The 14965-nt window shown below is 46.2% G+C and overlaps 1 protein-coding gene across 3 annotated transcripts in view; it reads left to right on the forward strand.

The window, feature by feature from the left end:
* The first annotated feature begins 3537 nt into the window (after nucleotides 1–3537).
* PIGG (phosphatidylinositol glycan anchor biosynthesis class G (EMM blood group)) overlaps nucleotides 3538–14965 on the forward strand; it is a 90252-nt gene continuing 78824 nt past the window's right edge. Inside the window, exons 1-5 of one of the 3 annotated variants that reach the window (XM_071580276.1) lie at nucleotides 3538–3791; nucleotides 5039–5244; nucleotides 6217–6426; nucleotides 7918–8106; nucleotides 10497–10635. In XM_071580276.1, the coding sequence (XP_071436377.1) occupies nucleotides 3632–3791; nucleotides 5039–5244; nucleotides 6217–6426; nucleotides 7918–8106; nucleotides 10497–10635 (904 nt within the window). In that variant the 5' untranslated portion in view covers nucleotides 3538–3631. The remainder of the gene's footprint in view (nucleotides 3792–5038; nucleotides 5245–6216; nucleotides 6427–7917; nucleotides 8107–10496; nucleotides 10636–14965) is intronic. The other 2 variants (XM_071580279.1, XM_071580277.1) reach the window with 2 other exon arrangements.

The raw sequence follows: 14965 nt of genomic DNA on the forward strand, positions 1-14965 counted from the left end.
GGAACAATGCCTCTAGTGAGGGCTCTGCACAGAGCCTTAAATTTCTTCTTCCTTAAAACACAGGGAGGTAAGTTTGCTTGAGTGGCTCTTCACAACATCATCAGTAGCAACACTCTGCTCCTGAAAGGAGTGACGAAAATTCATCTCCCACATGGATGAATTGCACTGTACTCTAAAACGCTTGCTAGCTCTGAATCACATGAACTGCACTTTATTGCAGCTTTCTTGACACTCTGACATGAACCCATAATATTCTAAGGGCTATTTAAGTCCGACAGAGCCCCTTGACATCAATTCATGCACACAACACTGGTTGTGTACCTAAAAACTGGGAAGCACGTAAATATTTCCTTTGAATTCTCATGAAGTCACCATCTCTCACAGGGCATAAATGTGTTATGCACGCCAGAGGAAGTTATACCCAAACATTTGTAAAATGGCCTCAAAACTGCATAGCAGGGATTTTGAGTATATTATGCTCCAACATGCTCATAGCCTCATAGACTCCATCAGATTTAAAGTCTTGTGCAGCACTCAGTGTTTTACCTGTATTTGATCCCCGTAGCTAAGTGCAATAGTAATGGACTTGAAAGCATGTTGCCGCAGGAACTTGCCAAATGATGATAGTACTCAGTAAACACCGAGAGATAGGTCCTGGGGAGTGCGAATCACATGCCAGCTAGTGTATCTATGTCTGTGGAGAAATCCTTCGGCCTGGACAGAAATTATGCTCTTTTGTGGGAATTTAAAGGTATGAATGAGGGAGAAAGATGCGGTGTTTGGGGAATTTCCACCTTATTCCTGAAAATGAAAATAGTATTTGCCCATGAAAGCAAAGGAAGACAGACATTTCTTAAATGCTATTTTGTGATTTATAAATGCTGCCTACATTGAGGTGTCTTCTATTTGTTAGTTAACCTTCATACTTTCTGCTTGAAGAATCTGCCTCACAAGTTCAAGGTCAGGAGGAGAGCAGAAAATACCCATGAAAAGCAACAAATACAGCTTTTCTGGACGTACAAATATGTAACTCAAAGACACATTACCTAAAAGCCATTTTTAAGCTTGAACACAATGGTCAAAAGTTTCATTTTCCCCCTTCCTACTGATTTAAAGCCTTGCATGTTCTCTCTGAATTTCACTCAGTTGCAGTTAGCAACTGAATAGTAATTCTCATGGGGCTTGAGAGTCACACTTCTGGAAAGAAACAAGTGAAGAGCATCTGTAAAAATGCAACTTCTTAACAAAATGGCTTTGGATCTTCTTAGGAAATGAAAATGTTGGAAGCAATCTGAGTAGGAGCAAAATGCAGAAAGAGTGACCAGAAAAAGCACTTAGGAAGCCTAAAGATATCCCACAGGACACAGGCTTTTTGATTTTTACTCTACCCTAGGAAAGGCCAAAAGGAATATTGAACTTACAACAGAGTTTTTATCCCAAGTCCACTCACACATGCCTCTTGCATCGTGGTAACTTTGCCTTGTGATAGCTTGTTGTGAACTATGAACTGCTAGCCAGCAAAAATTGGAAGTAAAACCATAGACTGACAAACTCAAGTGGGAAAACACTTTTAAAAGCATGCTACAGTGCATTTGGCCTGTCTTTACACGAAACAGATCCTACTTTGTGCTGAGGCAAAAAGAAAACTGCCCAGGCGTCCAGCTGTAGGGTGTTTGTAGCATCCCACCAGCACACACACAGCTGCACGGAAGGGCTGCAAACGGTGGCAGAGCAGCTGTGTGTGACTGACCACAGCCAGACAAGTCCAGGTGTGTCAGTGCAGCTGTGGGCACTGCACTTATTGGATCAGGGAGAACATGCTGCTAAGGACTTGTGATGTGTGTTGCAGAAACACAGCACACCCTCCTAGTGCCATAAAAATTTGCCCAGGCAGAGGTGAGCAGCATTTTTTTTTAAGAACAAAATTCTGAGGTTTTCTTTCTATAGCCATGAACACAGTGAGACCAGAATAAACTCTGTTTCACTTTGCAGACTATATTCGGTTTCCTATTTTGGAAAACTAAAGCCTTAAAACTTCTCTCCTCATTCATTTGCCATGACCCACCTCCTACCGTCTGCATTCCAATGGAAAGACAAAAAGGTTACCATTATCCAGTTTTATTTAAAAATGTGTGTGTGTGCAGGGTAACGATTCTGCTTGCCAAACACCAGCAACAGCTTGGACTCCCCCACCTGCCATGCTCTTTGTGGCACCATTAGTCTCTCCTTTCCCCTCCCGCTCCGGCGGCCCTTCCGCTGCCGCGGAGCTGGGATACACTGGGATACAGAGGCCGGACGCGGGATGCGGAGGCGGGAGGCGGGTAGGCTGTGGGGTGAGGGGGCAGATTGCAGCGTGCGGGGCAGGGCGCAGGGGCAAGGCGTGGGGTGCGGGGCAGGCTGTGGCGTGCTGGGCAGGCTGTAGGGTGGGGAGCGGGGTGCCGGCAGGTGGCGTGCGGGGCAGGCTGCAGGGTGCGGAGCGGCGTGCGGGGCAGGTTGTGTGGGGCGGGGCAGGGTGAGGTGTGGGCCGGGGCAGGGTGAGGTGCGGGGCAGGTTGTGTGGGGCGGGGCGGGGCGGGGTGCGGGTCAGGTTGTGTGGGGCGGGTCAGGTTGTGTGGGGCGGGGCGGGGCGGGGTGGGGGTCAGGTTGTGTGGGGCGGGTCAGGTTGTGTGGGGCGGGGCGGGGCGGGGTGGGGGGTCAGGTTGTGTGGGGCGGGTCAGGTTGTGTGGGGCGGGGCGGGGCGGGGTGCGGGTCAGGTTGTGTGGGGCGGGTCAGGTTGTGTGGGGCGGGGCGGGGCGGGGTGCGGGTCAGGTTGTGTGGGGCGGGTCAGGTTGTGTGGGGCGGGGCGGGGCGGGGTGCGGGTCAGGTTGTGTGGGGCGGGTCAGGTTGTGTGGGGCGGGGCGGGGTGCGGGTCAGGTTGTGTGGGGCGGGTCAGGTTGTGTGGGGCGGGGCGGGGCGGGGTGGGGGTCAGGTTGTGTGGGGCGGGTCAGGTTGTGTGGGGCGGGGCGGGGCGGGGTGGGGGTCAGGTTGTGTGGGGCGGGTCAGGTTGTGTGGGGCGGGGCGGGGCGGGGTGCGGGTCAGGTTGTGTGGGGCGGGTCAGGTTGTGTGGGGCGGGGCGGGGCGGGGTGGGGGTCAGGTTGTGTGGGGCGGGTCAGGTTATGTGGGGCGGGGCGGGGTGCGGGTCAGGTTGTGTGGGGCGGGTCAGGTTGTGTGGGGCGGGGCGGGGCGGGGTGCGGGTCAGGTTGTGTGGGGCGGGTCAGGTTGTGTGGGGCGGGGCGGGGCGGGGTGCGGGTCAGGTTGTGTGGGGCGGGTCAGGTTGTGTGGGGCGGGGCGGGGCGGGGTGCGGGTCAGGTTGTGTGGGGCGGGTCAGGTTGTGGGGGGCGGGGCGGGGCGCGCGGCCGCAGCGGGGTCCGGGCCGGCGCTGAAGGCTGAGCGTGGTGGCGGAGGCGGCACGCGCAGCTCTGCTTCCGGCTCGCGGCCGGCGCGGCCCTGGCGGGGGGCTGCCCGGCCGGCAGCCAATAGCGGCGCTCGGCGTACGGCGCTGTGGCCGCTGGTTGGCCGGGGCGGGGCCAGACGGGGGCGGGCGCAGAGCGGCCGCCAGGGCCGGTCGGTACCGCCGCCGGGACAGCGCCGGGATGCGGCTGCGCTCAGGGGTGTTCGCCTCCTCCTGCCTTCTCATTCAGGCTCTGGGCGTCGCGCTGTTCCTCCGCGGCTTCTTCCCGGTGCCCGTAAGGTCTCTGCCCCGCAGGGAGGCCCGTCCGGACCCTCCCGCCGAGCCGGCCCCGCCTGGCCCAGGTAACGTGAGCAGCTGCCGAGCGCGCCCTCCCTCGGTGCCGCGGACACCTTTCAGTCGTGCCTTCGCGTTTCCAGACCTGTTTCCGGCGTACTTTAGAACTTAACTGGTTTCCGTGTACTTGTCGATCACTGCGAGCAGCATCAGCTCACGGTCGCAAAAAGCCTCCAGCTGTCACGTCTTTGGAGGGTGTGCTTTCCTGTTTTATTCCCCTTCCCCTGGCGCTGATGTAGCCGTCATACCCGTCCTGTTTAGTGGCAAGCTGTATGAAATGATGCCGTCTCAGTTAAAACGTCTCAGTCTTGCTCTGCTAACGCGCTGGTTGTTGAGCCCCAGCTCAGTGTCTCTGGTGCTTCGGAGGTGTGTGAGTGTTTTAATGCCATCAGAGACACCTGAACGCCACAGCAGTGACAAAGCCACTGTATAGCAATGCAGTCTGCAATGTGCACAGCAGTGCTCTCCGCTATCATTTCTGTGAAATCACAATCTTTACAGGCCCTGCTCTATTCTGAGCTGAATTTGCGAAACCGAAGTTTTCAAGTGTCTTTTTAACGAGGAGTCAGAAGATGATGTGATGATAATGTAACTGTCTTATACATCCAGTCACAAGTTGTGTTAAAGTAATGTGAGGAAGAGGAATATGTACTTGAAGGAGTGTTCTTCACCAGTGTTTGAAGCTTGTGGGGTGAAACTTCAGGTTCAGTGAGCAGCTGAATCCAGTAGTATTTTGCTCATAGTTGTGCTTAGGATAACTGCTCGTGGAGTTACTAACTTGGTGGAACAAGACTGTAGCTACCAAACTGAGTCTTTATCTGCTTGTTATTTATTTTTATTCTTCTAAAGCATGTGACATTATTTGTTACATAATCATAGTGTATTCTGAGTTGGAAGGACCCACAAAGATCATTGAGTCGTTACTGAAATTGCGAGATATGGTGGAGGGAAGAGAAGGTTGTGTAATGTAAAGTATGATGTGTTCATATCGTTTAGCAGGAACACTGAAAGAATCTAAGCTGGTAACAGATGTGAGTGAATTCTGCTGAATGGCGTGTTGCTTTTTAGCTGGAGCTTGCCAAGTCTGCCAGAGGTGTTTGATAGGCTGCTGTGAGTGAAATGTTGCATTCACATATGATTATTAGCAGGAAACTGATGTAGAGAGAGACTGTTTGGATGGGAGGGAGAAGTCAAACAGTTGTGTTTTGAAAGGACTGGTCTATGGACTTTTATATACCCTGTTTTTGTTGCTTAGGAATGACTTCTAACTGGACCAAGATTCCTCCACCACTTTTCAATAAAGTTGTCATTGTGCTGATAGATGCTTTGAGAGATGACTTTGTGTTTGGATCCAAAGGGAAACAGTTCATGCCATACACTACACAAGTTATTGAAAAAGGGACTTCATACAGTTTTGTTGCTGAAGCGAAGCCACCCACTGTGACCATGCCTCGAATTAAGGTAAGTGGGTTTTTTTCTTTTTCATTTGAGAAAGTTTTGTAGTGTTTGTTTCATATGCTTGGAGTTGGCATAAGGGACAGGTATGTTGTCTGGCTGAACCTCTCTTTGCTATAGTAGTGTATGTGATAGCGTCCTCATTTGCCTTGGCCCAGAGGTTAAGGCCCCAGTGCCTGCACTTAATGATTGACGTAACCTAATTTTTTATTTTGTAATCATGGGAAGGCAGTAGCCTCTCAGTTGTCTTCTATCAAAGAACATTTTTATTGGTATTTCTCTGTGTTCTTGTAAATTCTGATAGAAAATCCAGTTTACTACTAAATTGTTTTGTCATAGGGATGTTTTAAAAGAGTTTAAAAAGGAAGTTATGTGAATTTCCAGGTAACTAAAAGATTAATTGTGGTGGTGCCGTCAAAATACTTAATCATCCAGGCTTGTCATTGATGGATCTAAGTGTCACTTCTGCATTGAAGGGGCTGAAGGAGTGATTTTTGGTAGATCAGTTGGAAGCCCAGTGAGAGGGCGAGGGGGAGACAGTCTGGTAACTCTTCACAGGTGGACTTCATTGCATTTTCTAGAGGTTTCTTACTTACTGTTTTGAATGTCCTATCATTATGAATATTGAGTCAATTTACTTAGACCTTCTAAACTGCTATCTTGGTGGTTTAATGATTTGAGTAAATGACACAAATTTCAACTGTCATATAAAGTCATTTTGATGTCCACTAAGTAAGACAATATTATTTTTAACTTTTGTAAAGCAGATGTTATGTCTGACATCAGCTGGCACTGTACTGTGGCAGGTGAGGTTATGTGTCAAGGCATCTTGTGTTCACTTTTACTTTGTTTTGTTTCTTTACTGAAAATATAATTTGCCTACCACGTGGTTTATTGGTTCCTTCCGCTTACACTTCTACTGTCTCCTGATTATTGGAAACTTCTTGTTTGACGTGTCTCTTTTCCTGTTTCATGTAGGCTTTGATGACAGGGAGCATACCTGGTTTCATTGATGTTATTGTGAACCTCAATTCTCCAGCTCTGTTGGATGACAATTTGATATGGCAGGCAAAAACAGCTGGGAAAAGAATAATCTTTTACGGTGACGATACATGGGTTAAATTGTTCCCAAAGCACTTTGTGGAGTATGATGGAACAACATCATTTTTTGTTTCAGACTTTACAGAGGTGAGAGGTTTTATATGATTCCAAGTTAAATAAATGGAATACAAATACACAGTGGCAACTTCTAAGGGTGAGCGAATAAAGCTATCCTTGTTCTGAAATATGCACCTGGCAATGAATAGAAATTGGAGTTACATATGTTTTTGGAAAGGCACTGGGAAGTTAAGCATTTCAGTCCTTTGTGCACATGCTGTTGAGAGTTTTTGGGTGATGCAGTAACCATCAAAGTGTGACTGTATAACTTTCCTAAACATACGATTTTCTTACAAAACTTCTTGTGATAGGAAGTTACACCAATTGCTTTGTTTAAAAATTCCACTGTCCACATTTCCATTTTACTGTCATATTTATATTTGCTAGTGCCATCTTGAAGAAGCCTGTTACTATATTATCTTGGTCTCCTGGAGGCTGACTTGTGTAGTATTGCATCACTTCTGTAATTGCAATGGGAGTAGTGTTTCATTATGTTATCTAAGAGGGAGCATAAAAAATAAGTGAAACACATTGTCCAAAAGTTTACTCTGTGCACATTAGAAAAGTAAATACTTCAGCAATTTTAGATCAGTTTTGAAGCTTTGTAATTTGTAAAACCTCAGGCCATTGACCCAGTACTGATGTATTTTATTATCATGTTTAAGGAAGTTAGAAAGGTCTGACATGGACTGGAAGACATTTCTAATTCGTTATGCTAATCAGACTTGCAAAAGCTGCAACATGGAGTAGAAAAATGCAAATATGCTGCTTGGTCTCTGACTATGTGGCTCTCAAGATTTTTATGCAGTCTTTATGTATCTGAATATAGTCCATTAAGTACACAGCTTTTTATAGTTTTTTCATAGTTATATCCAGAGTCAGCAAAGTGATATTGCATGTGAAATATTGTAAGAATTTTTAATATCCAGGGAGAAAATACACAACTGAAAGTGCATTGTCAGCTTAAACAGGAAAACAGACAAGTTAGGCCCCAAAAAGCACTTTTCAAATAATTTTTCTTTCTTGATATGTAACAATCTTTTTATGTTTCCACAGTAGCAAAAGTTGAATAGAAAAAAACAAATGTGGATTTTTTGTTGCCTTGTGATTCCAAGCACAAAACAGAGGCTTTTTCCTGTACTTAGGATACTTGATATACTTGATGTACTTTATCATTTGTGATCTGATAAACTAGGAATGTGAAGGATAAAACTGACTGAAAAATTCTTGAAACAGGTTTTAAAGTTTCAGTGGAAGCTTGGCAACCCATTTGCTGTGTTTGTATGTAATCTGATGCATAGTGACCTGAAAAGAGTAACTGGTGTGAAAAATCTCTTTTGTAAGAGAAATATTTTTGACTGCCTGACACTGAACTGATCAATCTGATCTTTTCTCTCATTAACATTGTGCGTGACTGTAATTCCCATCAGCTTCTACAGAATTTTCACGGGTAGCGCATGGGTAGTGTTTTCACAAGAGGGAAATTATTTTTACCCTTTAATGGTTTTCCTTTCCTTTGAGGTCGATGATAACGTTACCAGGCACTTGGATAGAGTGTTAAAGAGAGAAGACTGGGATCTCCTCATACTCCATTACCTGGGGCTGGACCATATTGGGCATATGACTGGGCCAAACAGCCCATTAGTGGGACCAAAACTTCGTGAAATGGATAACATACTAAAGAAGATTCATATTTCTCTTCTTGCAAAGGTAATAAGCTTCCTCTTGCATCACTCTTAGTTGTGGACTGACATTAAAATGCTTGTGGGTGGTTGTGGGTGATAGCTTGAGTATTCCTAGACTTAAGTGAGTATTTTGTTCCTTTCCTTCCCAGGCCAGTCCCCAGTTGTCAGTACAGTATAGCATTTTGAAGGATTTACTGACTGACTTTAGTAACATCTGTTAACAGCCTCTTCTGAGCAGCTGTAGGAAATAAGCCCCTCTTGGTGTGCAGGAATGCATCCCTAAATTTTCTCAATACTCCTGATCAGAATGGCCATTGGTGTGCTTTCTAGTAATGAAATTCAACAGGAGTAATGGGCATGTAGACCTAATGACTCTAATGTCTGCAATTATGAAGGCATATCTAATTAGATATTTGAAAAATTCAAATAGAAATGGTGTTTGTAAACTATATTTTTTCTTATCCTAAAAATAGCACATCTGAATCTGTTTTTAGGTTTGGAATATAGATTGTCACTTACCTAAACAGTATAGATGTTGAAATACCAAATCCTCATTCCAAGTGGCCTGAAGCATTTTTCTGGTTTGTTTTTGGCCACTGCAATTCAGAATAGCTGCTCATAAAATTTCAATAGCATTTTTAGACAAATGGATACTGTTGTATGAAAAGAGAGGTGAAATCCTTTGTGTGGAAGTTCCATGAATGCTGCAGTGGTTTTGATGCCGTTTTTTAGTATGTTTGCTTTTGTCAACTGTATGAAAGCCTTTATCTCAGTTTTGTGGTACAGAAATAATAAAGGCACTTTACTTTTTGGGTAGAACAGGTACAGATAATGACTAGAGATGACAAAAAGCTACTTTGTTGGGTTTTGACTGTTTTCTTCTACTGTCTTTGATTTGTTAGCTTAAAATTCTTGGACAGGCCTCACATATGTTTATGTTTATTTTTATTCAGAAACATACACATCATTTAGCATCAATCATGTCAGATTTCAACCCCAAAAGGACTTGAGACACTAGAGACTATTAGAAATAGAATTACGTTTCCATATTAGATTGGTATTATTTTTGTATTTACAATATTAATAATTCAGCATGTATATTAAAAACTCAGTGAAGCTGAAGAAATGAAGGGGGAAAATACTTTTCTATTAATGCTACTGTTCCTATATTCCTGATTTTTTTGCCACAGTCTGATAACCTTTATTTCATCTTTCAGTGAGTTTCTTGTGACTCTGTAAATTAGGGGTTTTCCAAAGTTTTTTTTTTTGTGGGCTTTTCTTCTATCATATTGACAAGTGTTTTAGTAAGTATATGCCTGAACTTCTAAAAGTATTATTGCTCAACATGGGGTCAAATGGGATCCACCCTAGGAGGAAGGGGGAGCTGGTGAAAGAGCTTGCCAAGCTGCTCTCTATCATCTTCCAACAGTCCTGGCTCTCTGGGGAAGTCCCAGATGATTGGAAGTTGGTGAATGTCACCCCAATCCACAAAAAGGGCTGCAAGGCTGACCCTGGCAACTACAGGCCTGTCAGCCTGACCTCGGTGCCTGGCAGGGTTATGGAGCAGTTCATCCCTAGTGCAGTCACACAGCACCTTGAGGGTGGACAAGGGATTAGTGCACTGTGCCCAGGTGGCCAAGGAAGCGAATGGCATCCTGTCCTGTATCGGGAATAGCGTGGCTAGCAGGACCAGGGAAGTGATCCTTCCCCTGTACTCTGTGTACACCTTGAGTATTGTGTTCAGTTCTGGGCCCCTCAGTTCAGGAAAGATATTGAGGTGCTGGAGCGGGTCCAGAGAAGAGCAACAAGGCTGGTGAAGAGACTTGAGCTCAAGTCCTGTGAGAAGAGACTGAGGGAGCTGGGGTTGTTTAGCCTGGAGAAGAGGAAGCTCAAGGGTGACGTGATTGCTCTCTACAACTACCAGAAAGGAGGTTGTAGCCAGGTGGGGGTTGGTCTCTTCTCCCAGGTAGCCAGCAGCAGAACCAGAGGACATGGGCTTGAGCTCTGCCAGGGAAGGTTTAGGTTAGGTATTAGAAAGAAATTCTTTACGTAGAGAGTAATCAGGCATTGGAATGGCCTGCCCAGATAGGTGGTGGATTCTCTGTCTCTGGAGGTTTTTGACATGAGACTGGATGTGGCACTTAGTCCCATGATCTGGTAATCACAGTGGTGTTGGATCAAGGGTTGGACTTGATGATCTCAGAGGTCTCTTCCAACTCAGTTGATTCTATGATTCTGTAATTTTATGATTTAGTTGCAGACATATCTTGTTATCTGCCCCGGGAGTTGTGAGCAAATTTAAAAACATGGAATTAATTTTGAGACATATTCATGTTTGAAAATTATAAAGATGGTGAACTGATATGTATGAATCGTGTTTGTACTATAACTTAAATTCTTTTCTGTGATTTGCAGGAGGAGGCTTCTTTGCCCAACTTACTAGTTGTTTGTGGGGATCATGGGATGTCTGAAACAGGTAGTCATGGTGGTTCTTCAGAAGGAGAAGTGCACACACCTCTGCTGTTTATCAGCTCTGCGTTTGAAAAGAGAAGTGGTAAGGATCAAAGAAGCATGACCTTTTTTAGAACTGTCTTGATTTCAGCTAGAATAGTGTTAATTTTCTTCTTAGTAGTTGGTATTGGGTTTAGATTCACTACGAGAATAATGTTGATAACACACTGATGTAGTGCTTACTCTGAATCAAGGACTTTTCTCTTTCCCATGCTCTGGCAGCAAGCAAGTGCAAAAGAAGCTGTGAAGGAGCATAGCTAGGACAGCTGGCCTGAACTGCCCAAAGGAATATTCCATACTGTGGAACATCATGCCCCATATATAAACTGGGGGCTGCTAGTTGCTCCTTGGGAATGGGCTGGACATTCGTCAGCAGGTGGTGAGCAATTTTATTGTGCACCACTTGTTTCTCTTGGATTCTCTCTCTGTCTCCTTTTCATTACTATTATTATAATATTTTATTTTGTTTCAGTTATCAAACTATTCTATTCTTAACCCATGAGGTTTACCCTTTCTTTCTGATTCTTTCTGAGTGGCTGTATGGTAGTTGGTATAAAGCTCTGGTGGATACCAGGCCATAGTGTACCCTAAAAGTCTTAGAATCATCATCCCATGGCTCGGCTTCGCGAACGAAGATTTGAGAAGGGCACTACCCAGGCTTGCTGCAAGCGTGCTGGTGGCTAAAAAGGCCGATACGGGATAGGCAGGTCTGGTCACAAAAGGCACAGTGGAACGTCTCCCTCGGTGACATTGGCAAGGAACGGTTCTTTCTGCGTTGTCTTTTCTCCTCAAGACTGACTCTCCGTGCATTCTCAAAGGAAGCAGCAGTGTCGTGAATGGTGTGTCTCCATGAATCCCGATTGGAGGCCAGAGTGGACCATTGATGGCAGTCAATATGGCCAAGGCTGAGCTGTTGTTTCAGGGAGTCCTTGTATCTCTTCTTCGGGGCTCCTCTCTTGCGGCAGCCGGTGGCGAGTTCACCATAGAGCACAATCTTTGGAAGGCAGTGATCCTCCATCCTGGAGACGTGCCCTGCCCAGCACAGCTGCGTTCTCATCAGCATGGCCTCGATACTGCTGACCCCTGCCTGTTCAAGAACAGATACACTGGTCACGTAATCAGACCAGTGGATGTTTAGGATTGAAGGGAGGCAGCGCTGATGGAAGCGTTCGAGAAGCCGCAGGTGGTGGCGGTAGATGACCCATGATTCAGACCCATATAAAAGAGTAGACAGTACAATGGCTCTGTAGACACTAATCTCTGTACTTTTCTTCAGGTGTTTATTGGACCAGACTCTTTTATGGAGTTTTCCGAAGGCTTTGTATGCCTTTGCTAGCCTGTTGTCTATCTCTTTGTCAGTCTTACTGTCTGAGGAAATTATGTTCCCAGGTAGGTGAACTGCTGGACTGACTTAAGCTCTGAATTGCCTATGGTGATGTGAGGATGATGGAAGACTTCTTGAGGTGCAGGTTGGTAGAGAACTTCCGTCTTCTTCAGGCTGACTTCCAGCCCAAAAAGCTCAGCAGCCTCTGCAAAGCAGGATGTTAAGTGCTGCAGAGCTGCTTCTGTGTGAGCAACGAGGGCAGCTCGGGGACAAGGTGATTCAGGGTCTTGGTGTGGGCCTTCAGTCGCCTTAGGTTGAATAGCCTTCCATCGGTACGATATCGGATGTAGATGCCATTTTCTTCATCAAGGTCTGCTGTGGCTCTTTGGACCATCATGCTGAAGAAGATTGTGAATAGAGTTGGTGCAAGAACGCAACCTTGTTTCACACCATTGGTTATTGGAAAGGGCTCAGAGAGTGCATCGCCATATCTGTCTTGTCCACGCTGATCCTCATGTAGCAGGATGATCATTTTGAGGAACTTGGGGGGACATCCTAAACGTTCCAAGATCTGCCACAGGCCTTTTCTGCTCACAGTGTCGAAAGCTTTGGTGAGGTCAACGAAGGTTACATAATGACCTTTGTTCTGTTCCCTACACTTCTCTTGCAGTTGTCTGAGAACAAACACCATGTCTGTGGTGCTCCTATTGGCTCTGAAACCACACTGACTTTCAGGTAGAAGATCTTCTGCAATAGTGGGTACTAATCTGTTCAGAAGTATTCTTGCAAGGATTTTACCAGCCATGGAGAGCAAAGTAATACCTCGGTAATTTGAGCAGTCTGATTTTTCTCCTTTCTTCTTGTACAGGGTGATAATGACTGCATCACAGAGATCTGGTGGTAGTTCCCCTTGTTCCCAGCAACACACAACAAGCTCGTGGAATTTGGCATGGAGTGCTTGACCTCCATGCTTCCAGATTTCAGGTGGAATTCCATCAGCCCCAGCTGCCTTGCCGGTTTTCACCTGTTGTATGGCCTTGAGTATCTCTCCCATAGTAGGGACTGCATCCAATTAATTTTTCACCAGTTGTTGTGTAATGTGCTGAATTGCTGAGCCTTGGACTACACGGTTGGCACTGAAGAGAGTCTGAAAGTGCTCAGACTGTCGGTTCAGGATGGAGGTTTTATCTGTTAGAAGCAGTTGACCATCTGCACTGAGTAGGGGACTTTGAACCTGGTGTGTGGGTCCGTACACTGCTTTCAGGGCCTCATAGAATCCTCTTTGGTCACCCAAATCTGCACATAGTTGTGTCTTTTCTGCTAGGTTGAGCCACCCTTTGTTCTGGATGTCTCGAAGTTTCTGTTGGAGCTTACTGCATGCAAGACGAAAGGCGGCTTTTTTTATATGGCAAGATGGCTGAGCAAGGTGTGCTTGGTGAGCAGTTCTCTTCTTCGTCAGTAATTCCTGGATCTCTTGATTGTTCTCATCAAACCAGTCTTTGTTTTTCTTGGAGGAGAACCCTAGGGACTCTTCAGAGGACTGCAGGATGCAACTTTTAATATGTTGCCAAAGTGCTTCAGGAGAGGGATCTATGGGATTATCTCTAAGTTAGTTTGAAGGTTTACCTGGAAGCTGTCTCTAACTGTGGCTGTTTGAAGATTGTTGACTTGGAGCCTCCTCCTTGGAGTGCCACCTCTCTTAGGTTTGGGCTTGAAGTGGAGGTTAAGTTTGCAGCGCACAAGGCGATGGTCTGTTTGACATTCTGCACTCGGCATCACTCGAGTATGACGGACATCACTGATATTTCTCTGTTGTACTAAGATATAGTCAGTGAGGTGCCAGTGCTTGGATCGAGGATGCATCCAGGTTGTCTTCAGGCTGTCTTTCTGTTGAAAAATAGTGTTGGTGATGGTGAACTGCCGTTCTGCGCAAAACTCTAGCAGGAGGCGTCCATTGTCGCTGCAGTTTCCAATGCCATGCTTGCCCAGGACTCCTTTCCAGGCTTCAGAATTCTTACCTACTCTGGCACTGAAGTCACCAAGGATTATGATCTTATCATCTGCAGGAACATTTTGGGTGAGGCAGCGCAGGTCTGTGTAGAATTTGTCTTTTTCCGCTGGGTCAGCTTGGAGAGTTGGGGCATATACGCTAAAAAGAACAACATGTTGCTTGTTGTGTAGAGGGAGGCATAAGGACATAATGCGATCGGAATGACCTGACGGCAGATTTTCAAGTTTGGAGGCAATGGAGTTTCTAATCATGAAGCCAACTCCTGAAAGGTGTCTTTCGGTTTTGGGTTTGCCTGACCAGTAGAGTGTGTAGCCAGCACCATGTTCTTTAAGGCTGCCTTCCTCATGAAGACGAACTTCACTGACAGCAGCAATGTCAATGTTGAGCCGTGACAGTTCGTGGGCAATTAGAGCAGAACAACGCTCAGGACATCCGCTATCCCCAGTATCAAGCATGGTTCTGATGTTCCAACATGCGAGTGTTAGTTTGAGCACACCTTTGCAGGCAGGTGTATGCCTTTGAAATCTCTTTGTTTTTGTTTGACCGCATGGAAGATGCCAGTTGGCCATGGTTATCCAACTGGGTGCGGAGATGACTTTTAGGCCACCTTTTCCAGACCCTTCTCCATGTGGAGCAAGCAGTGCTGTCCTTAGAAAAGGCTGCTTGTTCATTCAGGATGCTGCCTCAAGAGACTGTCATCTCTGGGGTCAAGTCTCTAATGACCCATATCCTGAACCGCCTGCATGCAGGGTTGGGTCTGCGGCTTCCAGCTGCTTCCTATCACCTGCCGTTTTCGACCCTCACCTGTCACTACAGGGCTTTACAATGTGGGTGAACCCTTCAAGCCTGCGCAATGGATTTTTTAGGTGAGGCACAGCGTGCGCAGAACTGGCCCCACCCTTTACTCCTAAGGTTCATCTGCCACGGCCTAGTGAGCTTGGACAGTGACAGCGAATACCTCAGGACGTAGGCTTGGTTAGAGTATCCTTCTCTTAGATGGATGGCCTTACAGGGCTAAATGAGCTCCATCTGCCTGGG

The sequence above is a fragment of the Pithys albifrons genome, chromosome Z, assembly GCF_047495875.1.
Source record: "Pithys albifrons albifrons isolate INPA30051 chromosome Z, PitAlb_v1, whole genome shotgun sequence".
NCBI classification, from domain to species: Eukaryota; Metazoa; Chordata; class Aves; order Passeriformes; family Thamnophilidae; genus Pithys; species Pithys albifrons.